Genomic DNA, 26,318 nt, shown 5'->3' with positions numbered 1-26,318 from the left:
AGATGTCGCTGACTGACCCTCAGAGTTTGTCTGTGGTGTTTGGGAGCTGAACACCATTGTTCGGAGTGCGAGGACTGTATGTCCATGACAGCTAAGGCCCTGAAGGAGCGTAGGGTGAAGCTGGAGAAGGGTAAGACTTTTAAAGCTTCTTCTTTGTCGACGAAGTCGAGACATTCGTCTCCTCGTCACCATTCGCGCTCCAGATCTCGGAGTGGGTCTCATCACTCCTCGATCGAAGCACTCGGAAGAGGAGACGTCGAAGATCCCCTTCTCCGTCTTCCTCTTCCTCTGTTTCCCCAAAGAGAATCCCGTGCCCCACGAAACATAGTTCACCGGCTGAATGGGAGGAATTCCGCAAAAATATGATCGTCTTCGAGAAAGCTGCCTCGACCCACTCGAAGACTGCCGAGAGCGATGCTCTGGTCGACCGAAGGTCAAAAACGCCGCGAGTCGCAGTACCCGGCGAAGGAAACCTCTCTAGCGCGTCACGAACCCTCGAGCAGGACTATGACCTCAAACCTTCCTCGAAGGTTCCGTCGATGCGGAGGTCGATGTCTTCGACGCTGTTGTCGAAGGGACCTTCGACACACAAGTGTCGACTCGACGCCAGCTTTGACACCGTCGTCGACGCCAAGAAAAGTCAATTACGACACACCCAGTGTCTATTCCCCAGGCTCTCGACTTCGATGGCTTCGAGATTGTCGAGTAGAATCCCAATTCTGTCGAGGTCTTCGAGGCCTCCGCCTTTGTTTTCAACGCCATGCTCGAAGCCTTCGACTGCGTCGACATCAATGTTTTCGAGGCCGATTATGACAAGTTCGGAACCCTCGGCCTTGGAAATGGGGTTTACACCCTTTATGAGTTCAGAACAATTGAGAACTATGTCCTCAATATTGGAAGAGGGTGAATTGTCTGAACAGGAAGACACATTTGAGTTGCAGGGACCTGTAACCCCAATTAGAGAGGAATTTTCCTCTGAAGAACGCAGGTTAAAGGATCTTCATGATTCCTTACATGAGGCAAGTGGGTTAGACACCTCCCCTGAGGTGGAGTTTGCTAGGCCATACCCGGGGGAACATGCTGAAACCCCCTATAGAGCCTTAATGGCCAGGATCAGAGTTTATGGGGTGGTCTGCACCTTCACAATCTTTCCAACAAGATGACCTCACGGATATTCTTGACAAAGGCCCACAGGAGGATCCTGTGGTGCCTTTTCATAAAGCTCTTCAGAGGAAGATCATGACAAACTGGGAAACCCCAGATGTCGTACCAGCAGTAAATAAAAAAACTGTCTACAAAGTACAGGGTATCCTCTACAGTCCCAGAGTTTTTGTCTAAACACCCATCCCCAGAAAGTCTGGTGGTACAGGCAGCATCCTCTACCGATGTCAAGACGGCTTATCCTACCGTCCCACAGGACAGGGAAGATAAAAAATATGATGCTATGGCAAAGACTCTTTTCAGCATGTAGCATGGCGTTAAAATCTGTTAATGCTACTTGCACCCTTGCTAGATTCAGCCATACACTTTGGGAGTGTGCTTCTACAGCGGCTGACTGCATCCCGGAGGGAGAAGAAAGGGATGCGTTCCTGAATATTATACAGGACGGTAAAGACGCTATATGCGAATCCCTCCAGACAGGCATTGATTCGGCTGACGGTATCAGCAGAGCAATGGCGGCAAGTACTACAACCAGGAGATTCGCTTGGTTGAGAGTCTGGTTTTGCCCCAGATGTGCAAGCCAGGCTCTTGAACATGCCATTCGATGGTTCTTTGTTCGGGAAAAAAGGCGGATGACAGTTTAGAGAAACTGCAAACTTCAAAAGCAGCAGCAAAATCCCTAGGAGCTGCAATCCGTCAGGCACCTTTTCGTCCCACAGGAACCTCTGCGAGGGGCAAGTCCTTTCGCTTCTACTCCGCATTCGGAAGAGGTAGAGGACGACCGGCTCTAAGGGGACAAAACTACCCGAGGTGGACGAGGTAGATATTCAAAAGCCGCAGCAACTGCAGGTGCCTCTTTACCATCGGCATCTGCAACAGCCGCCCCAAAACCACTGAGGACTTCCCTCACAGGACACCTGTAGGAGGCAGGTTGACTCAACATCTGGCGGTTTGGCAGGCTATCACGTCAGATGCTTGGGCATTGGAAACAGTTGCCCAAGGTTACTGCCTACCTTTCCTACGTATACCTCAGTCATCCACCGGGGATCAGCTCTCAGAAAGCTCCAGATCCGCTCCTCTTGCAGGAAATTTTAGACCTGCTAGAGAAAGGTGCCATAGAACCGGTACCTGTAGCGGAGAGGAACAAGGGCTGGTACTCCCCTTACTTTCTCATTCCGAAGAAAGACGGAGGACTGAGACCCATCTTGGACTTGCAAGAATTGAACAAATTCCTCAGGAAAGACAAATTCAAGATGGTCCCTCTTTCTCAGATCCTCCAGGCCCTTCAGTTCCAGGACTGGTTGGTATCTCTGGACCTTCAGGACGCTTATTTCCATGTGCCTATCCATCTCAAGCACAGGAAATACCTGAGGTTCGCAATTGGCAACTCTCACTATCAATTTCGAGTGCTGCCATTTGGACTGACCTCCGCCCCGAGGGTCTTCACCAAGTTAATGTCGGTAGTGGCGGCAAGTCTAAGGAGGGAAGGGATTCACGTCTACCCCTACCTGGACGATTGGTTGATCAGGGCTGTTTCTTCGGAACAAGCTCAGATCCAGCTAAATCACGTGTGCCACTCCCTTCACAGACTGGGCTTCTCCCTCAATTTAAAGAAGTCACAAATGATACCATCGCAGAGACTCCAGTTCATAGGAGCGATCCTGGACACTTCCCTGGGAAAAGCCTCGCCACCAGAGGTGAGGGCTCAAGATATTCTACAGATGGTTACCAAGTTCCAACATGCCCAACGTCTCCCAGCCTTCGACTTTTTGAGGTTGCTAGGCCTCATGGCATCCTGCATTTTCCTAGTGCCAGAGGCTCGACTGAGAATGAGATCCCTCCAGTGGGCACTGAGGACTCGGTCACAATTCTCAGGGAGAATGACAGATGATCTTCAGGTTCCCGACAGAGTAGCTCGAGACCTTCAGTGGTGGGTCTGTCAGGAGAACATTCTGAAAGGAGAACAGTTTTGGCAACCCTGGCCGGAGATGACAGTCACGGATGCCTCACTCACGGGGTGGGGAGCCCACGCCAACGTCTTGACCATCAGCGGTCGTTGGTCTCCATCGGAGTCCAGACTACATATCAACCTGTTAGAGCTGAGAGCCATCAGACTTGCGCTGAAGGCGTTCCTGCCAGCTGTACAAGGGAAGAACGTCCTAATAATGACGGACAACACGGTGGCCATGCATTACCTCAACAAAAGAGGCGTAGGATCACTACCCCTGTGCAGAGAGGCGATGCAGCTCTGGTTTTGGGCAATCCAAGAAGGAATCTCTATCGGCAGTTCACCTAGCCGGAGAGAAGCACTTGACTGCGGACGCTCTGAGCAGGCAAAGCAGTCTCCCACGAGTGGGAGCTAGCTCAGGAAGTCCTTCAAGAGATCTTCACCCTTTGGGGAACCCCTCAGGTAGATCTGTTCGCCACCAGTCTCAACAGGAAATGCGACCTGTTCTGCTCAAGGGAATTTCACCCGAGAGGAGCTCTGGGAGACGCGTTCATAGTGGACTGGGAGTTTCTGCTTCTGTACGCGTTCCCACCGGTCCCTGTCATTCCTCAAATGATCAGGAGGTTGAGAAGATTCCGGAGAACCATGATCCTAATTGCCCCGGATTGGGCCAGGAGAACGTGGTACCCGGACCTTCTAGACTTGTCCATCGGCCCTCCAATTCGACTTCCACTCAGAGAACCTACTCTCACAGAAGGGAGGTCAGGTTCTCCATCCAGACATCAAAACCCTCAACCTTCACGCTTGGCTTCTGAAAGGCTGGGGTACAAGGATTGGGACCTCCCTGATGATGTTATGGAGGTGTTGCTTTCGGCAAGGAGGCCAGCAACAAAGTCTTTATACCGCTGCCGTTGGAACAGATTTTGCATCTGGTGTAGAGAACAGAATATCGACCCTTTTTCATGTGGTACACCAATGGTTTTGTCCTTCCTTCTATATTTGGTGAATTCAGGCCTTCAAGTTGGCACCATTAAGGGCTATCTCGCAGCGCTATCCATCTTTAAGCGCACTGCGGAAGAACCGTCCTATTTCAAGTTACCCTTGGTAATACAATTTCTTAAGGGGTTAACCAAGGTTTATCCCCCAAGACAATCCAAGTTCCCCTATGTGATTTAAACTTAGTCCTAACTTTTCTGATGGGCACACCTTTCGAACCACTCCATTCTTGTTCGTTAAGATTCCTTACCCTTAAAACTGTTGTATTAATAGCAATTACATCTGCTAGAAGGGTGAGCGAATTACAAGCTCTTTCTTGTAAACCCCCTCACACTATCTTTCACAAAGACAAAGTTGTCCTGCAAGTGAAGCCTAATTTCCTCCCAAAGGTGGTTTCTGAATTCCATATCTCTCAGAAGATTACCCTACCATCTTTCTATCCTCCTCAGCCGGGGAAAGAGGAAGAGCGGTTACACAGGCTAGACCCTAGAAGGGCTTTAAGTTTTTACATCAATAGACTAGCCAGGATAAGATGGGCAGACCAGCTGTTTGTAGGTTACACAGGTCACAAGCTGGGGTTACCAATAACTAAGCAGACCATTTCCAGATGGATCATCCTAGCCATTCTGGAATGTTATAAATTGGCAGGAAAAGAGCCCCCTCAAAACCTTAGGGCTCATTCGACCAGAGGTATTGCAGCTTCATCGGCCCTCAAAAGAGGTGTGCCGGTTAAAGGCAAGGCATCTGTGCGGCCGCTACATGGTCGTCTGTCCATACCTTTACACGTTTTTACAATTTGGATTCCTCCTCCAGTCAAGAGACTAGGTTTGGAAGGGCTGTACTGCATTCTATTCATCAATAGAAGACAGCATGAAGTCAGTACTCCCTCCTCCAATAATAGAATACTGCTATGGGAGCCTATCTAAGATGAGGAATACGTCGGAGGACACAATCCCTTCGAAGAACAAGTTACTTCTTACCTTGTAACGTTCTTTCGACGGGATGTTCCTCCGACGTATTCCTCATCGGCCCTCCCATCCATCCCCGCAGTTCCACTTCCCGTGTTGGAGCTTACGCTCCTTCAGGGTGATTAGTCTAGTCCTGAAAGTATTATTGTGGGCTACAAAACGGAACTGAGCAACGGACGCTGCGCGCGGCCTTTATAGGCAGGATGACGTCAACGTCGATACGGCGGCTGTCGAGGGACATCGACTTGGAGGACGTCGACGCGCAGCGCCCTCTAAAGAAGAAAATTTCCGAGGCCAGCAGAGCTGGAAGGAGATATCTAAGATGTGGAATACGTCGGAGGAACATCCCGTCGAAAGAACTTTACAAGGTAAGGAGTAACTTGTTCTTCTATCCCAAAAGCAAAACTGCTTTAATATTACCAAGGATTTCCAGCATGAGGATCGAGAATATTCATGAGCATGTGAATCCATGTAAGCCCATCCTGGAGCATCCTTTCCCATGTCCCCGTCCTCTGTCCCTGCAAAGATCAATTGTCAGTGGGATATGTTAATCTTATGGGGTCTTGTCCCGCCACACTTGCCCCTTGTGTGGTCTCTTGGAGCTCTGCTGGATTTGCAATGGAAGCAGTGTTGGGGGTGGGGTGGGTATCAGTAGGATTGAGAGGGAGAAGAGCAGGAGTGTGCTGTTGGCAGCTTCAGTTAAGAGAAACCGGTCACAGAGCATTGGGGCGTTTTTGGTTAGCCATCATGTGGTGTTGAGGTGTGGTTGTGCATGGTTTGTTTTCGATTGGTGTATGATTTGTGCTCTCGGGAGTTTGTGGGTGAGTATGCAGAACATTTAGTAGTTAAATGGATTGTTGGGGTAGGAAATGTGTTGCTCCCAACTAGCCACACTGTGTGATACTTTAGCTACCACAACAACATGCTGGGAATATGGGTCTTGGACTACCAAGCATTCTCAACGTCCTATTCCAGAGTGTTATGCCCAGTATCGAGAGGGTCTACACAGCGATCGCCTTTCTGACACCCACAACACCTCTTTCAGCATTAACAGCCTGATGGCCGCCTGCATCCACTCCACATCCAATGTAACCTCATTGTAAAGCCACCCAGCTAAATACTGAACTTGGGCTGCCAGATTTAATTCAAACCAACGGAAGTTGCACCCCACCTTTCTTATTGCATATAGTATCTTCTTTGCAATCATGTCTTCCAGAACCCCAGAGAAACCCTTTGATCAGAGAATCTAATGCTTTAAAAATGGACCTAGGTATAGCAAACGGTAATTTGACAAAATAATGCAAGGGGCGAGGCAGAGTAATCATATTGGTCAGTGGCACCCATCACTGACTGGGATGAGGGGGGCGTGGTCCCCATAGACCATGCTACCACCATCATTTGAAGAAGCCGTGTTACGCCTTTGGGGTTCCTCAAACTCATAACCTACTTAAATTCCCAGAGACTTAAACCCTAGCCCACTTTATACCCAGTGAGGCTAATTCCTCCTACGTAGCGGCCAAGTCGACAGTTGGAATACACACGATTTGTCCCATCTTATAATGTCCGAGAATCTAGCGAAGATGCTGAGCACCTCCATAATAAGCAGTAAATTGTGCTCCATTAACATATGGTCTGCGTGTAATGAAATCAGATGTCTCTTTCCGTCCACCATTCTCCCCGCCTCATCAAATTCCATCAACAAATATACTGCAGGTGGCTCTGCGCTAAACTGAACCTTGGTAGTGGGCATTCCGTTCTCCTCCCTCTTTGCAATCCCCAGGCCTCAGAGACCTATTGGCTAGTCCTAATGCTCGACATGGGATTTGTATATCAATCGTACCTGCCGCAAAAAACTCCCCCACCTCAAATGCGCTCAGTGGCACATACATAGTCCCAATACAGTCGATGGCCATACATCCAGTGAAACAAATTCATATGGCACATCCTGCAACTGAGTCCTGTCTAACATAATGGTCAGGTTAATGGGTGTTTCCGTCTGGCACAAAGCTAGTTTTGTCATGATGTATGATAGAACTAATAACCAACCGCAGTCTTCCCAGCTTGGAGGGACGTTGGAATCCTCCCATCCCGATTCAGTGTTGACCGTGGTTTATTGAATGCAAATCTGCTGCGGTTTCCCTGCCTTATGTATATGGGCAATCTCTGACTCGCATATTTGAAGGCAGACACCCCTTCTCATATGCCGACTCAAATACTTTCAGCAATTTAGGTGCCACGACCGCAACATAAGCTTTGTACCAAGCCAGCAGGCAATCCCTTCCTGGTTTCTTCCCAGCCTTCAAAGACATGATCTCCACCCTCTGCTCCCCCTCTGTCAGAGGAGCACCCATGATCTCTGCCTGTTCTGGCGACAGTCTAGGTAGCAAAATCTAAGACTACTTCTAGCCAATTTCCTCTGCATACCGCTTCTTGATGCACCCATATAGCTTATTGTAAATCTACTAAAGGTCCCCTCTCCACTTGGGACCTCAGCATTTGTCACATCCACAATCTCAGTAAACCCATGACCTGGGGTTTTCTGTGGCATAGCTATGCCAGTAATTTATCCGTCCTATCCCCTTTATGCTGCCTTGCAGTGTACACAACAATCGCATTTTCAAAGCCTTTCCCATGCACCCCTACACTGCTGCTTAAAATGCCAATGAATCCTCCCCAGGGCCATCTGACTCTCCTGCCACTGAATCGCCAACTCTGCATCCTCTTTTGTCAGGCACTGCTGTATCCTTCACTTTGTTCTCAATATTAATTTTATCTTAATGGGTATAGAACTGATCGTCTAGCAACGACTGCCCTCATGTGCCAGGTAGGTATAGGAGGAAGATCCCCCCCCACCCTCCACCCCCCGCAGACTCCGTCATTGGTGGCAAATGATCAGAGATGGTCCTACACGAATATTCAACAAATTCATTCACTCAGTACCAAAAACATAATCTGTTCACATGTGAATTTTATGGTGGGCAACATAATAGGAGTACCGCATAGTATCCGTGTTACTCACCCAGCAGAGATCTACAGAGAAATCATGCAATGTAGCTCTCAATACTTCAGCGGGCGCAGATGGAGCTACACATAGATCATCCATCCTAGGATCCAAAGTGCAGTTGAAGTCATCCCACCCACATCCAAAACCTATTCTGCATTTGTGCCAAATTGACATACAGCAACTGAATGAAACCAAACGCATGATTTGGGGCATACGTGGTCTCAATTTACTCCATGTTCCACATAGCCATGCACAGCAAACATCCTACCCTCCCAGTCAGACTGGACTTCATTTAATTTTAAATTAATAGAACCAGTAAACCCCCATCCCCCTGTTCGGCGATGCAGAGTAGTCGACTAAAAACCCACTCCATTTCTCTGTAACAATAGACTGCTGTCATCCATCAAATGTTTCCTCCAGCAAAGCTTTCTTCACTCGCCTCCTGCGGAGGTATGAGCCTACACTATTACATTTAATAGAACTAACCCAAGGACATTCCATGTCGCCCATCAAGCGTATTTGCCATTCGTCTCACTGTGAGCCTGTCTCCTAGTAAGTCGTACATCTCCCCCTTCCTCAGTGTATGCTGGTGGATCTCATGCCCCTGCTATGTGAATGCCTGTGGGAAGAACAATGTGCCCTCTGCCCCAGTGTTGCCTCCCAGCGCCAACAGAACATTCACCAATTCCCCACAGCTCTTGCTGATTAGCATAAACAGAAAAACCATAACCAAAAACAAAACCTAACATTCAACAGTGTGCCATCATATGAGCGAACCTTCCATGTGTCAAATTCCTGAACAAAAACCCAAACAGGCTTGCAGGTACCCATTTCCTGGGTTGTCTTCAAAAAGAGTTTGGGTGTAGTCCACGATCTTGGCTATATACAAGCCCAATTTTCAACCGTTTGAAGGCCAGGAGAATGTCTTGCCGTGTTCATACAGGTCGCCCCATCAACGGACAATGCATGGCTGCTCCATAGCTGATCCGGTTCTCGGCCGTACATATTCAACATGTCCAGGTCATACCCCCATCTGCATCAATTGTCATTGGGTAGGTCTTCTGTCATCCCTGTACTATCCATCCAGCGGTTCACTGCATCCGGATTCTAAAAAAGTGCCTTCCCATTGTACAACACCTTCAACTTGGCCCGATATAGCAGCTTCTCCACCATGGGGTCTAGCATGGAATCACATGCTCATGAATATTCCCCATAAGGCCGGGAATCCCATCTAAAAGAAAGTTTTGCTTACTGTATTTCGCCTCTAAAACGACCACTGTACTCTGCATCATACTGCCCCCAGCCAATGACCGTAATCTCTGTAAGCCCCTCCTCTGGCAGTCATCTTTAAGATTTCTACTGCACTTTCAAGTGTTGGGAGTCCTTGGGTTTTGCTCCATGAGCTATTCTACGGTTTTCATGCTTTTTCAAAGGAAAAAGTTCTATTTTTGTCAGAGCCTGTATCTGCCGACAAGCCGGGATCAGTTTGTCAGTGAATCTCAGCTTCTCAATGGCAAGGATCGTCTTATCTTCATCGAAGTTTACAGAAGGCCATTGGGCCTAATCTTCTGTCATGGTTGGAGGTGCGGAAGGAAGTTCCATTTTCAAGCTGTCCTCCACAAACACATTACACAGTCTGCATCTGGTGAAAACACCTTCAATGCCTCTACTGCCTTCACCCGGACCATAAAGGAGATTGCGAGATCTGCCTCGGCTTCTTCCAAGAGAACAATGAAGGATCAGCACAGTAGACTGGCGGCTTGGCTAAGCACCTGCCCGCTGCCCCATACAGAGTCCTGCTTCACCTAGGACCGGCTGGTCCGAGATTGGGCTTCTAAGTCCTTTGAGGGCGCTCCATTCGGGGGGGGGGGGCCAAGACAAGGTAAAGCACTGCGAGTCTGCTTCTGTCGGGGTTGCCACACAATCGGGACCCTTGATGGGCAGGGTGCGATCAACGTCACCATCTGCCTCCATCGCCTGCCATCGATGGAGCTCCTCAGAAAGGAAGTCCCCCAATCCAGCTAAACTGCAGGAAAAGCTGAAGAAGCCTAGGATGGAGGAGCCGAGGCGGTGACCAAGTCTGCTGGCACACCGGGGAAGAGGATGCTGTCGAACCTGGCCCCGACATCTCAGTGCCAAAAGAGGGGGGTGCGTGTTGAAGTCCCAGGCCAGCCACCGGCCGTATACCAAGACATGTATGACAAGGAGTCCCTACACATGGTTCAAAAAGGATGTGGAGGGTGACAGCAGCAACAGTGTTGCAGGGCACAGTGTGCTGATCACAGCCTCGAGATGTATCCCTGGACATCCTTTCGACCCTACAGTGTCAGAAATCTAGAAGAGTATCCTGCAGGCCCTGGCCCATATGTCTCTGGGTAAAAACAGTTGCAATCAGACGCCTCTGCATCAACTGCCACACCCATGCCTGGTGTTCTCCTCCTCGTGATGGACTCTGGTATGGATTGCTGTCGTCGCAGCAGGCGGATTGCTGCAACCGAGGGGGTCCCCACCGGATGAGGTGGGATTGTTTCATGCCATGGTCTCCAAAGCATCTGAACTTTTCCTGCTGATGACAAAGGGCTTCCTATACCAGAGGCGGAAGGCCAAGAGGGACCATGGCAGTGCCCCTCCTGGATGACTTGTGGGAGGAAGGCCTAGCCCTCCTGATGAAACCTTAAACGGCCCCAGCTAAGTGGCATAGGCTGGAGAAAAAGTACCCGGTGCCGGAGTCCACACCCAAGTGCCTACTGTCGCCACAGTCGCCTGACTGGTGGTGTCGGCGACTGCGAGGAAGAGGTCGTCTAAGCCCTAGTCATCCTCAGTCCTTCTGGACACCAAGGGGAAGAAGTTGGATGCTCTGGGGTGAATGTCATTTTCTCTGGCGTCAACTGTCAAGGCAGCCAAAGCGTTGGCAATCCTGGCCAGGTACAACGGGGATCTGTGGTACAAGATGGCTCGGATTCTGGCGTTCCTGCCCGACAAGAGGGTGGAGGCGATGGCACTCCTCCAGGAAGGTGAAGTGGCTTCAGAACAATGCCATCAGTGGCCCTGGAATTCGCAGACACCGGTTTCTGGCCGATGGAGGAATGGTGTCTGCCTCTGTCAGGCTGAGAGGTCATGTATCCGCGGAAGCTGCTGAACCCCCGACAATCCCCCTGAAGTGTAATTCTCAGAACCAGAAATACAACTCAGCTCTGTTAACTACACCCCTAAGGGAAAGGGGGAAGTGGATAACATAAAAACACCAGGCTGACTGCGTCAAGACTAACCGAAACTGAACCTGCAGAGAATACAAGAAAACAGTTGCAAATCCTCTCATTACTTAACTTCAAGGATTAGAATTGACTCCAAATCCATAACTTATAAGTTAAGAATCATACCTGGTTCTTCTCCTAAAATTTCATAGAAGTTTGCAGAAGTAGCTGTAAATCTTTCTTACTCGAGTCTCCTGAAAATTACAGCAACTTCTTATTTATGGCAAACCTGAGAAGACTTGCTCTTTGCCTTTTCAAAGTTGACAAATTGTTCCAGTTAGATTCTCTTTAGTAAATGCCGTGTTTTATTCTTTTAAGTTCCAAACTATTTACAATACAATTGAGTATGTAGATTCTTGAAAACGCGCGCAAATATGCACACGCGTTGAAGAGTCCACGTGTTGAGGCATACCGCGCCGAAGAATACCTGCGCTAAAATCACACGTGCTGAAAAGTCCATGTGATGAAGGGCACCCGCGCAGAACACGCGCGCTAAAATCCCACGCGCTGAAAAAAATCAAACGACTTCAAGATGAAGGCAAAGCAGTAGAATTAAAATCTCAAAAGATAGTCACTTATCTCCAAAATGATTTGTAAATATCTTCAGGGTGTCCTGTCTTCAGATCACTTTCCTGGCAAAAATCTCCTGACACCCTCTAGAGAGTAGCAGCTCAACTGCTAGCGCCTGGAGGATAAAATCCACCAGGCCCAAGACTAAAGCAGGAGCAGCCACTACACACGTCCTCTCAGCTGGGTGTTAGATGATGAAAGGCAAAGAGTGACAGTTTAGAATGTTCATTGTTGTTCTGCAGGGTTCTCTAGCCAATCAGCAGTCACTGAGAAACTCATCTTGCCTTGGGTCAGAATCAGGATTCTGTATTAAGAAGTTAAGGCCAAACCAACTACAATAGAAAACATCCCACCCACATAAGGCCAATCTAAAAGGGATAACAACGACATAGGAAAAGAAACCTGACAGTGTCAAGGCTTGCTGAAGGCCACTAATTTCCTAAACCAAAAAAGGGAGATAAACGGGTGTGCATCACCAGCATACCCTCGTAAGGGATTGACCCTTAACACTTTGAAACACAAAGCTAGTGATAACAATTGCTACCTTCTTTAGGTGTCCTATTACAGTACCAAATTGACTTTAGGTAATGCGGAAAACCATAATCTGGACACTAATTTATAGAAAAATATAAATATTTTATTTTTTACATACATACACATGTTAAAGTGCTTATTCAGTCTCCTGCAATGAAAATCGAGAAAGACGAGTTCATTATACTTCAATCGGTAAGTAGGTTAGTGATCTTGCTTAACCGTTAAAGTGCCTTGTGCTGTGCTAGTTTTCACACTGGGCCATACCTCACTAGGCACATCTCACTCAATCTCATTCCATCCACTCTAATTATCATTCACTATCACCATCTCATTCCACAACCACAGATTCTGCCCGACATGTTTCTTTCCGATATAAGTGTCTTGTAACCAATACTCAAATTCTTCAGATGCTTGTGTAAGGGGTTAGTACAACATGCAACATATATCTGTAAACGTAAGAAGACTAAAACCAAGGTTATTTCCTAAACATTTCCTTTACAGAAAATTCTTGTCGGAATTATGATTGTGTTTTCACTCAAGGGTTTGTTGTATTAGTTCCGTCAATCTACCCGGAAGAGAATCTCCACCTATCAAGGAGCAATAAACCAAGAATAGGCATGTCAGTGACCTACTCGTGCTGCTCAGCTCATAAGAAAAGCTGCTAATTAATAACAGAATTCTTAGCTCTAAGTCTACTCGTAACCCATTTACAGTCTGCGATATATCTAAGCAACCTGAACAGGCCCTACAGTGTCAGTTAAGTTATACAATCCTTCTCGGGGCTATTGCAAGGCCTCCCCAAAGGGAGGGAGCACCCTATATTCTTTTCATACCCAGTTGGTGATGTAGACATGCCTGTATATTCTCACCATTCTTTGTAGTATGTGTCAGATGCCTTGTCTTTCGGGTCTCGGTGCTGTCTGGAGACAGTAGGGTCGCCTTCTCACCTCTGTCCACAGTGCAGTCTTGGCTGGTTGAAAAGGGGAAAGAATGACCCATTAGGTGCTAGTTCATGAGAACTTGTGTGTTTTTCGTTCAATTAGTCTAGTCATGTATCGTTTCGATTACTTGTTTGAATTCTCGTGTTCCTCTTGTCACACTGGGTTAAACCTGTTACTATAAACGGAAGCACACCCTATGGTTAATCACTTGTTAGCATCTTTGACTGACTTGTTCAGTAATCAAGCTGCTGGCTCTTTGTCCGCCTTGTCTCCATGCGTATTCTATCCTGTTTCTGGCACGAACGATTAATGACATGGCTGTATTCTGAAGGTCATGTCAGCTATTTGGGGGCTTCAATGGAATCCTCTGTCCCTGGAACCTTTCTTATTAGTCCCAAACTTTTACCAGGAAAGCATCTCTACTTTGGAGAAAAAGAAAATCATAAAAAGCATAGTACACCCGCTAAAGCAGGAATGTTCTCTCTATGGGGGAGCAAACTGTATCTTTTAACATGTATCCGCTCGCTTACTGGGAGCGGTTGCTCGTTACACCCCCCCAATTCACCGGCTGTGTGATTGTTTCATTCTTACGCCCTCAATTATGACGGTGCTCATTCTCCTTCCGGGCATTAGGTCAAGCCACATTATCTAAACCAAACAATTCAGCCTCCTCTATGTAGACTAGCGTTTCTATCATTGCTGCCTGTATTTTGCCTTACTGTTGATGTTCCTGTTTGGGTTCCGCGTTCTTCCGCGGTTAGTCTGTCTGCTTATTTTGTGACACGAATCACTTCCGGGGTAGCCTCAATTGGATCTAGGCATATCTGGGGATTTGTATGTTTGCGGTTCAAGTTAGCGCATGCGCCGTAGTCAATCGAGACCTGACGGTCAATACAATTTTTCTTTTTAAATGCAAATTGCTTCTCGATCGTGGTTTAGCTGTAGGTAAAATACAGCTAACAGTCCTACGCATTGTTTTTATCAATGCTGGTTATCGTAGTAACGCAATCTTAACCCTGCAGAGCAGTGGATCCGGATTTGGAGTCCATACACCATTGGCAAGCTTGACTGTTTTATACCCACTAGTCGGTCTTCTCGTTAAGTCCTGTGTTCATACTGACAGTAAGAAAAATTTATTCTTTTTTCAAAAGGAGCTTATCTTTATTACTGTCCATTCCTGGCTTTTGTTTTTATAGGATGGTCCAACTTAGATCCTCCACCGTGTGGTTATGTTCAATCCAATGGTCCACTAGGGGAGCATTATGGGTTTTATTTCTAATGCAGCTTCTGTTTGCCAATTCAAGTTTTTAGTTTCTTATCTGTTTTGCCCACATAGATCTTTTTGCACAGGCACCATACTGCATAGATAACCATACTCGAGTTGCAGTTCGTAAAGCTTTTTTGTTGCCAAAGAGTTGGTAAACCAATGTCTACTGCTGTGCTCCTGAAGGTAAACGGGCAACATGTGCATTTTCCTCACTGTACGTGGCCCATAAATTCTTGAAATCCCCATTGCTGTGGTAATGTTTTTTGTTTCATCGGTTTCCTGCTGACCTCATTTCTGGTTAGATGTTCTTTCATGTTATGGCTTCTCTAAGGCGATCGGTCTTGCAATCGGTTGATCACTTTTCTCTAGGATATGCCAATTTTTCCCGATTTTCTTGATTCCATTGGACAGGTGACTGTATGTGTTCACGTACACTATCCGTTTGGGTGTCTTTCCGTGTTTGTTGTTCCCTGTATTCCAGAAGTGCCTCTCTGTTGTCCGTTTCAGTGCATTCTGAATAGTTTTTTGGATAACCTCTACCTTCCAGTTTCTTTCATTTTAATCGCTTCCACCCGATCAGTTTTGTTGGTACTGTTTTGTTTTAGCCTAAGAAATTGGCCCTGGGGTAAATTGTCGCATACGTGGTGTGGGTGAAAGCTGGAGTAGTGTAGAAGAGTTTGTCGGTTGGTTTATTAAATGGTTTACCATAGTTTCTTGATCTCCGGATCGGCAAGTATAGTAATGTCAAGGAAATCAAGCGATTTTACGCTATGTAGATGCGTGAAATGCAGATATCTGTTCTTTGAATCAATCCAATTTTTAAGAACTGTAGCAGTTCCTGTTCATTACCCGTCCAGATAGTATGTCATCTATATATCGGCACCATTTTCTAATGTGGTTAATGAAGGGGTTGGTGGCATTCATGATTATTAGTTTCAAATCCTTCCATATAAAGATTGGCTACATTGAGAGCCAGAGTGGCGCCCATGGCCGTTCCTTGTACTTGTTTGAATAATTCCCCATTAAAATGAAAATAATTCTACTAGGGCCATTTCCGCACACCACAAAATGAATGAGACGGGAGTAGTTCTGAAAGTGTGTTCTCGTAGTCATTACTCCTCGTACATCCAGTGACACCTGCTGGGGAATGCTTGTATATAAGGCCACTACATCAAAGCCTACCAGGATCTCGGTTTGTGAATCGAAGTCCAAACCTTCACCTCTGATATAATCTGTGTCGGGTCTAATACAAATGAGGCCATCTTTTTCACCATGGGTTGAAGAAAATTGTTTGCGAAACGGGATAGAGGCTCCAACTGTGTTAACACCAGAGACTATTGGTCTTCCTGGTGAGTTGACAATAGCCTTATGGATTTTTGGAAGAATGTAAAATTGCAGGATCTAGGGTTTGTCTTTAATGAGGAAGTCAGATTCTTTTTGGCTGATCCAACCCCTTTCGTTAGCTTTCGTCACTTGAAGAGTGATCATCTTCAATAGACGTGGTGTAGGATCCTCAGTCAGCAATTGATAGCAAGTTAAGTCCAGTAGTTGACGGTCATTCCCTTACATAGTCTACATGGTTCATGGTCCGTAGCTCCTCCTTTGTCAGCTTTGCCTATTACAATTCTCTGGTTGCAAGACAGTTTAAGAGCTAGGGTTTTGCTACGGCTGGTGTTTTGGTAAATCTTTTTTCCTTTTTCCTGTTCTAGTTTGATTTCTTTAAGTGCCCTTTTTTGGGAACACCAGTGCCTCTGGGCTGCTAGCGGTACACAAAAGGTAGATTTATTACAGAGGCCCAAATCTGATGTCTCTGGCTTATGGGCCTTGTCCTCAAAGAATTGATGTAGATGGATTTTTCTCATGAACTGGTTAAATTCCTGCCGAAATAGAAAGGAACTATGTAAGTTTGTAGGGACAAAACCATCCCTTTTTCAATATTTGCATTTCTTGCTCAGTTGGATGATAATCAGAGAGGTTTACCATAAGGCTTGCGTGCTTCGTGTGACTTGGGGTTCTAAGTCCCAAACCTCTGGGCCCTTCTCTGAAAAATGTTGATAGTTAGGTCTGCATCCTTGGTTGCCACCTCCTCTGCTGCTTTTGCGGTCTCTTGAGTGGTTTCCTCTCCTCATTGCGTCGAATTGGTCTGCTGCGATATGTTGAGTTATCGCCAAAGGAGCATCCGTCGCTCGAGCTGAAAGAGGTGTTTCTAAATGACACTTTTTTTCCTACCCTGTCTCTAATTTCTGCCAGGAGTTCCAGACGAGGATACTGGACATGCCGTTCAGGGATAACCTCTTTGGGAAGGCTGTCGACTAGTCCTTGCAGGCCATCAATATTGATACAGAACCGACACGGGACCTGGGCACTATCCAACAGCACCATGCTTCCTTTCGTGCCTCTGGGGGAAAGCCAGGCAGATCCACAAAAGGCTTCTCCTTGTTGTACTGTCAGCCCTCCCGGTCTATGTCCCAGGAGGCCTAAAATGGCACCCAGGCAGCTTATGCCACGTTAACCCAATGGGTAGTTTTGTGCATCTTGAAAGAATACAAGTTTCAGCTCTGTGCACTCATGAAGGGCCTTCATGCTCACTTGGTCAGTGGCTATGGTAGGTTTGTGGAGCGATGTGCATTTGGAGGACGTTTGCCAGGCTGCCACTTGGTCCAACTTGCATGTGTTCTGTAGACATTGCTCAATGGACACCAGTTCCCATGCATATGCAAGTTTCGGTCAAGAGGGCCTGAAGAAACCTTTGGCTAAAGCACCCAAGTGGAGTAGTGATAGGTATGCTCAAGTATTTTGATTTTCTCTCCACGACCATCCTATGTTGGTTCAAGATGCTTTGGAAGACTCCAATTGGTATGGAGGAAAAGGGACAAGATGTAGGATTACGTTTCTCACTGTAATGACTGTCCTAGCCCCCTTTCCTCCATATGGTCTTCTCTCCCTGATCGTGTCCTTTGGCAGTTTAACACCTGCTAGGAAAGCGGGCAGGAATTGGAGCCAAGGAGCATGTAACTGAGTGACTGCTGTACAGGTGTCCTTCCTCTTAACCTTTTTATAATCTCCTGAGTTGAGTTCCGTCCCCTTGGGTATACCATACCAAAGGTGTAGAGGAAAGGGCACTATGGATTAGGAGTGCAGTTTTCACTACAGTGAGGATTTCAGTTATGCCAGTGGTGTCCATGATTGCAGGTAAATATATCCTTGTGCAGGAGAAAAACATCTCAAATTACATGTTTGGAGTACTACTGGTGTCGCTGATGGCATGAAGAGCATGTCGCCAGGTTTAATTTTTTCAATGCTGCCTGCATTCTCAAGGGTAGACCTATTTGATATTGTGTTCCTCTTCTGCTGTGGGCACTCTGGTACACTGCTTGTACTCCTTAATTAACCTTCCTTTGTGTTTTCTTCTTTTTAAGGATGGTTTCCAGACAATAAACAAGATCGTGACTGGATTGACCAGGATGATACGTCTAGTGTGAAGAGTGAAGGAACGCTGCGTGGTGGATTCAGAGGCCGGACTCGTGGCAGAGGACGTGGACGGGGTCGAGGCCGGGGAGGTCAACGCTGTAGGTTTAATTTTTTTTCTGTTTTATAGGGTTCTGCTTTAATGTAAAAGGGTCTTGCATAGTTCAACCTGTTATATTTTGGAGGTCCCTTCCTGTGAGAGGTGGGTAAGGTTTCTTTTGGTAAGACGGGCAAGATGTGAAGCTTTAAGGGTTTGGTGCATTATGGAAGAACCACTGATGTTCTGATTTGTTGTGGTGATGGCTTTTAAGGTGATGCTCCATAAGGCTCTGTGGTCTAGGTCCTCTGGCATATCCTCACTCGGGTATTGCTGGCAGTTCCCTCGAGCTGACTAGGCCTTTATAAATGGTAGTGTCACAGTATATTATGCAGCACCAGCAAGTCAGAGACCTCTTCCCTTGCTAATAAAGGTGTTGCACAAATGCTTTTTATTACACAATTCTTTTCGAGTAGGTCTCCAGCCCGTCTCGCACCCAACCTCTAGCACCCCTTTTCCCAAAAGACCAGGAACCAGGCTGGTGTGGTCCTTGAATTTATTTTAATATCCAATCGGAACAAAAAGATGAAGGTAGCCACTAATGTTGTGGCAACACAAATGTACAGACTGCTGCAAAGTAACCAGGGTAAAGATACTGTAATTACACACTGATTTTATGAAAAGCAATGCTAAACAATTTCACTCAAATGATGGCAGGTTAAGCAACTCCCCCCTGCGACAATGGAAAAATGGGTTTTCAATGACTTAATACTACTGCTATGGGACAGCACAGAAGGTTACTTCGGGCTGCTTACACTAGGAAACAAATAGGGCTTCAAAACAGACTAGCTAGAACACATGAAATTCTATTTGAACACAGACCAACAAATTAGAATAAATATCAAATAAAAGGGGATGCAATTTAAAGTCCGTGATCAGGGTATAGTAGGAAAGATATAATCTAGGAACAAGTTAAAAAAAGGTTTTACCTTTGAAAAAGGAAAATCGCCCTAGTTTCTTCTCGAGCTGTAAAGTGACGGGCAAGCTCTGAGCGATGACAAATGAAGGAAATGCAATGCAAAATCCACGCTCAGAATATGATGAAGGGAGAATACTCTTTTTAAAGGATGAACATTTTTTAGAAAAAATGGAAATACCACTAATTTTGCTGGGGCTGAAAATGACGCACATGCTTTCAACAATGAGAGGCACATGAGAACCACGTTTTTAAGTGAAAATGCAGGGGCAACTTGCAGATATGCTTTGTGCAAAAGGATTACTCACAATGGGAACACAGCTTGGGTTTAATATGACAGATGCAAATGGAAATTTGTTTTTAAACGCACATTTAACACATGGAAGAGTTGGTTTTTCAGCTCTTACTAAAATGACTTTTTCTGGATCAATTTATATTTGACTCGCAAGACATAGGACAGGCAGAGGTAGTTTCGAATGCCGCCTTTCCCTAATCCGTACTCCGTGAAGTAATGTGGGAATTAATTGATTTAATATGCCAAATATGCTAGGGATGTACACCAACACTGGGAATTCTTAAATGGTAAATGGCGAAAACACATGGACATGCAATGGATTCTTCCACAGGAAAATGACTTGAGTATGTAGCAAAGAAAAGGCTTTTCAGATCAAAAAGGACTATACCCAAGAGGCAAAGTGTGATTTTGTTCCATAAACAAATTGACTTAAATGCACAGCTGAACAAAATTTGTCAATGGGAGAGTTACCACAATGCACAGACAAAATTTTCAATAGAAAAATGACTGAATTTCACAAACTGATAGAATAGGGGATTTCTCCCATTAGGAGTCTCTAGGGTAGTGATTAAGAAGATGGGACTTGTTAAGGCTGGGGATGGCTATGCTTGGAATAGAAGAGCTTGATGTCATCAAGGGGCACCAAGGCTTCACTGCAGGGACCGTCAAGGCCTCTGTCCTACAAATCGGCTATTCCAGCTCCCTGCTTCACTCCCAGACTAGCCCCAATTTCTGCAAGGATAGCTCCAGATTTTAGTTGGCTGCACACCTCTGATTTTGGAGAGAATCCCCAGTTGAGGAGTAACCTATTTATAAGCCAAATGACATCACTGATGTGACATCTTGCTCGCACAACTGATAGGGCAGTGATCAAGTGTTCCCTCCCCCCTCTACAAGCCAGTATGTCCAGGGAATCGGTGAGTGATTTGAGCATCCAGGGGAGGATGCACCATGAATCATGATGGACATGGGGTTGGATCTGGCTTCTGCACCTGGCAATATCACATTTTGATAAATGCCTTTTCGCATCACCTTACGCCACATATGCCAGCATTTTCAGACACTACATTTTTGAGATTCAATTATCCGACCTAGAAGTTTGTGTATTATTCTAGGGCAGCATCAGTTTTTCCTTGTTTATGCCCAAACTGTTTCTGAAAAATAAGACCTTGGATGGGGGGACTACCTATTACCTGTTACATATTTTCTCACATTTTTGATTGTCCTATTTATGCAGAGGACATCATTTTTTTTTCTTATAACTTTTGATAGTTTGGTGACGCATCGTTTTGGGTTTACCAAAAGCAGCTCACCGACAGCTTTTCATAAATCCGAACATGATTAATGGACAATGAATACTTGCCAAGTTATCCCTAAAATAGCGTATATCCCATTGTGTACAATGGGCGTGAAGCTTCGCCTAACTCCCCCCACACCCCCTAGAAGAGATCTATTTTTTAGCTCCGACATCGAGAGGGACCCTTTTGTTTAGGGTTAGCATACAGCTTCAAAGGCTCATTGCTGTGTTTACAACGGCCTGAGTGCTTTTGGTCATAAAACTTGAGGATCCAGAGAATTCCTCAGCTCATTCCCTTGGCAACACAGCTTTGAAATCCAGTTTCACAATGATTGACTGTGGGGGTATTCCCAGCCAGGAATTGAAACGTGCTGGCAAGTCCCCTTTCTTCAGCTAAAATGGCCTCTTTAGCTTACATTTTGATTTGACATACTCTGGTAATGCACTCCATTAATTATTAAAATCATTGCAACGCTGTTCCCTGCATACAAAGGGTTACATGTGGGCAACATAATGGCACTTGTCAAGACGTACACATCTAATTCTACAAGTGTTACTTAAGGCAAAATCAAATTCTTTTGTAGTCCCGGCAGTGGGACAGGGCCTTCATTTGACTGCAGCTTTTTAACTCCGTTCAGGCTCCCAACATGAGAGGAACCAAACTCTTATGTTGAAAGTTTTGCATACATTTGGGGAAGCATGTCTTAATTGAAAATGACAACGGCTTATGTAGGCACGAATTTTGATCAAAGTACAAAACTCCATTCTGCAGGGCAAACTTGCGCACAAACTTACACGCTGGATGCTGCCGGTTTTGCCAATATGATCTCAGCCTTTCCAGACCTTTCTCGTATTGAGGTCTTCTCTCCACCACCCCCATGTGTGGCAAGGAACATTTTCAGGCATCCCTAGGCTTGGAGGCCTAATTTTGCCCCTTCGTATTTGGGCAAGGACCTTATCTTGCATGTACTCCAGCGCAGGCATTTTACTGAGGGGCAGGACCCTCTACCCTCACTGAATCCGGCCTGTAGCGATGGCATTTAGGGCTGTTTCACCCAATAGTAGTCATGGCAGAGCATCCCTGGCCAAACTTAAGGATTGGGGTGGTCCACAGGTGCAATATACACTTTTTGTTAGACACCAATATAACCTGCAACAATTTTTATAATGGAACATTCTAGATAAAGTACAATATCTTCTACCTAAAATTCAGAAGAAATTTGTGCAGCATATTGTCAGCAGCAATGGATCTCTAACTGAAACTGTCTGCATTCATACGTGCTTTCTTGCAACTCAAGGTGATGAAATTAGAATCATTTCAGATTCCACTTGGGTGATGTAAAAAGTATGCTATTGTAATGCTGTTTTTGGTCAATTTGATGTCCATGTGTTGTACACTTCAGCTGACAATGCATGTAGTTGGGTATTTATTTGATAAAATAATCAGCTACATACTCAGCAACATAAATCGATGTTTAAATACTGTTTCTGTTCAGCAAAATGTGCATTGCCATTGGGCAGTCTTGCTTCTACCGATGAATAACCAATATTCTCCAGCATTGGATCTTTCATGGATTCACATGCTTAGAATATTCCCTGTCGACAGACTGGGAACCCTCGGTACGCTTATAAACCTGTTTCCCATAGGAAAACGTTCAACACGTGTGTCCCATCTACGTCGTTTTGGGCCCGCGCACGCATGCCCCACTAGGACGTAGCGGTATAAATGCCCCACCCCTGCGGCTCTCTTCAAATGTCTTACCGTCTCCAAAGTAGTGGGAGCACCTTGTTTAGTCTATTTTGTCTAGGTTGTGCTGTTGGATTTTCTCCTGATGTCAGGGAAAGCGCTATTCCGCCCGTGCGCTACGTGCGGGTTGAAAGTGTACGAGGGGGACGGACATATGGATTGCATATATTGTCTACACCCTCATTCGGCAGACAATTGCGACATATGTAAGGGCTTCTCCCAGAAGACTCTTAAAGATCGAAGTCGAAGACTTGTGGCATGGTTAAATGATGGAGCGCGGGCATATACCCGCCTTTGGAGGTGGGCTCCACGCGCAGTGTGGCCTCAGTGTCATAATCTTCAGGGGTCCCGTGCCGCTCAACATAGTCAGAACCCCCGGTGAAGAAATTACGACTGGCGGAGAAGGAATCATCAAAGCCATTCTAAGGAGTCTTCGTCAAAGAAAGCCTCGTCACCCTCTAAATCCTCCTCAGGCGATCATCATAGATCGACCTCGAGTCGAGATGCAGAGAGTTTGGGAAAGGCAGGAACGCCCCAGGGACCTGCACGACGACCACCACCGTCGACGGTAGGGCGGTCGTCAACCACTTCTCTGCCACTGACACAATTGGTCTCAACCGTTCTTGGACCGCAGACAGTAATGACGTCGACGACGGGGCCAGCCGTAGCTTCGTCAACGGAGATCCCGCAAGAGGCCTGGCGACCAGAGGTATACGACCCAGTTTTGCCAGAGACCCTACTGCAGCAAGAGGCCTTGTCGGTGTCCGCGGGAGAAGATGTGAATAGCTGGCCCTGCAGACCTCGGGTTACCAGGCCTCTCCAGGAGCATTCCGGAGTCTACCCCTCTTCTCAATCTGCAGTCACTCTTGTCACTGGAGGTTTTATCCACGTTGCAAACGTTGCTGAAGACACTGGACGAGAGACTACCTCGAGCAACTCCGGCTAGATCGGCCATCGACGACCCAAGCCCGTCTCGTCGGCCACCTCCGTCAATCACCACGGCATTGCCAGCGGGTGGAGACCTCTCGGCTCCACGCCGCGAGGAAGGAGAGCTGATGGATTCGGATTCCGACAGTAGAGCCTTATCGTATGTCACGCTCTCCCCCCCCCCCCCCCCCCCCCCCTCCAGGGATCCAACCTGGGAGTCCGAAGCAGAACTAGAAACCCCGAAAAGCCCAGCTCAGCCGTCACCCCCGGACGACATCGGGTAATTTCACACAATGATGGCCAGGCTTGTACAGAATTCGGGCTGGCCCAGGAAGAGAACAAGGACTTTTCTTTTCAACCACATGGGAAAGAGGTCAGCGTTTTCAATACCCATCCTGGATCATGTGTGGCAGGAGGGGTTACAGACCATGCGCCACCCTCTCTCGGAACCGGCGATAAAAGGTCGTCTGGAGAAAAAAATTTAAGGCTCCAGAGGCTACCCCCAAGTGTCTCTCCTCCCAACCAACCCCGGACTCAGTGGTGTCGGCAGCGGTGGCGAGAAAGGCGAGGGCCCAGCACAAGTGCACGACCGCCCCGGAAAGTGATGCCAGAAGACAGGATACTTTCGGAAAAAAAGTGCTGTCGGTAGGTGCTACCACAGTGAAAGCAGCCAATTCTCTGGCCGCCATAGCCAGATACGACAGGGAGATGTGGCACCGACTAGCTCCTATGCTGGAGCATCTTCCGGAAGAACATCGTAAGGCGGCGATGTTACTGGTCAGGGAAGGTGAAGAGGCCTCCAATCATGCCATAAACATTGCGGTGGACCTCGCAGAATCGGGGTTTAAGCAGGTGAATAACGGTGTGGTTCTCCGAAGGCAGTCATGGTTGAAATGCACCAACTTCCAACCAGAGGTGCAATACAAGGTACGGATATGCCTTTTGAGGGAGACCTTCTGTTCGGCGAGAAGGTCGAGGCCCTGAAGGGCATGAAAGACGACTCGGGCACGGTGCGTTCCTTGGGGGCCCTCCAAGGTGGTTGAAGTTTCTTGTCTCTTCGTCCCTTCAGGGGAGCTTCGGAGAAATTCCAGATTCTCTGCATCGAGACAGATCCTTCAGTAGGCCAGCATACCCCTCCCAGGTATAGACGGGCTTCTCAAGCGGCAAAACGTCGCCGGCACTACAAGACCCCCAAAAAGAGAACAGGTTACTCGTCATCGACAGATGAGCAGACCAAGGACCAGCAATAACGGGCATCGGAACATTCTGGGAGGCAGGGTATCGTGCTACATCAACGAATGGGAGCAAATGACAGATCGAAGGGTGTTGGACACTGTAAGATACGGACATTCCCTGCAATTCAAAAGCAACCCTCCGCTCATTCCACCGGCTTTTGTAGCTCAACCCCATCTGAGCGTGTTGCAGCAGAAAGTAGCACTTGTGCTACAAAAAGGTGCTATAGAATTGGTTCCGTCGTCGCAGAGGGGCCAGGGGGTTTATTCCCGATTTGTGGTGAAAAAACCAAACGGAAAGTGGCGTTCCATTCTAGACCTGCGCGATCTAAACAAAACGTTGAAAAGCCTAAAGTTCAAAATACTCAAGCTCCAAGAAGTGATCCGGTCAGTTCAAGAAGGGGACTTTCTGGCGTCTCTGGACCTACAGGACGCGTACTTCCACATACCGATGTGTCGGTGACACAAAGTTCCTAAGGTTTGTGGTAAGGGCGGACTCACTACCAGTTTACAGTACTTCCTTTTGGGCTATAATCCTCTCCCAGAACGTTCACGAAATGTTTGGCCCCGGTGGCGGCCTGGCTGAGAAGGCAAGGCCATCTATACCCTTACCTCGACGACTGGTTGGTGAAGGGGTCCTCCCCTATGTTGACTCACACATTTGCAGGCCACCATGCACCTCTTACAACGGCTGGGGTTTGCGGTAAACTTCGAGAAATCCTTGTTAATGCCGTCGAGGCTTGGTTTTCCTGGGCGCACAGTTCGAGACAGTCATGGTTAGTGAAGCCATCCCTCGACAGAATCACCAAACTCAATCGATTGGCAGGTCAGCTGAGAATCAATACCAGACTGTCAGTGAGAAAATGTCAATTGGGCGCTATGGCGTCCTGCATTCCTCTGGTGGGCAACTGTCGCCTGAGGCCGGTTCAAGAGTTTCTGGCGGACCGGTGGACGCAGGCCCCAAGGGCTCTGTTTGGACAAACTGACCGTCGACGAGCTCCTACTAGCTCTTCAGTGGTGGCGGAGCTTCAGAATCTATCTAGAGGGGGGTACCCCCTACAGGAGCCAGAGTTTCGGCTAACCATAGTGACGGACGCGTCCCTGACAGGCTGGGGAGCACACATGGGCACTCTACATACGCAAGGTCGTTGGTCTCGGAGGGAATCTCTCCTGCACATCAAAGTTCTGGAACTGAGCAGTGCGCTGGGCCCTGAAGTCGTTCCTGCCCACATCAGTGTCCATAGTGAGAATATTGACAGACACACAAGACGGCGATGTTTTACTTGAGGAAGCAAGGGGGCATGTGATCCAGAACCCTTTCCACTGAGGCTCAGAAGGTGTGGCATTGGGCTTTGAACCAATGGTCACATCGTCAATTAAGTTCTTGTCATGGAAAGTGGCCTCTCTAATAGCTATAACATCAGCTAGGCGGATCTTGGAGTTGCAAGCGTTGGTCATAGACCCTCTGTACCTAAGGTTTTTTTTTAGGACAAAGTGGTTCTGTCAACGAATCCTAGTTTCATTCCAAAAGTTCCTACGGCTTATCATAAGCACTCATCCTTCGTCCTGCCCACCTTTTTCGCGACCCCCCCTCATCGGCTGTGGAAAAAGTCCTACATACCTTGGACGTCAAGAGAGCTCTAAAATTTTACCTTCATCAGACTCAGCAACTTAGATCTACGCAACAACTCTTCGT

At 47.1% G+C, this 26,318-nt stretch overlaps 1 protein-coding gene across 4 annotated transcripts in view; it reads left to right on the top strand.

The window, feature by feature from the left end:
* The window catches only part of LARP1 (La ribonucleoprotein 1, translational regulator), a 1,174,773-nt gene that overhangs the window by 319,163 nt on the left and 829,292 nt on the right, over nt 1-26,318 (top strand). For all 4 annotated transcript variants that reach the window (XM_069653974.1, XM_069653972.1, XM_069653971.1 and 1 more), the window contains one exon: nt 18,063-18,212. In XM_069653974.1, coding sequence (XP_069510075.1) covers nt 18,063-18,212 — 150 coding nt within the window. The remainder of the gene's footprint in view (nt 1-18,062; nt 18,213-26,318) is intronic.

This window comes from Ambystoma mexicanum, chromosome 3q, assembly GCF_040938575.1.
Source record: "Ambystoma mexicanum isolate Mex_15411 chromosome 3q, UKY_AmexF1_1, whole genome shotgun sequence".
Lineage (NCBI taxonomy): Eukaryota > Metazoa > Chordata > Amphibia > Caudata > Ambystomatidae > Ambystoma > Ambystoma mexicanum.
The sequence above is the reverse complement of the archived record's forward strand: the minus strand, read 5'-3'. Positions and strand labels throughout refer to the sequence as shown.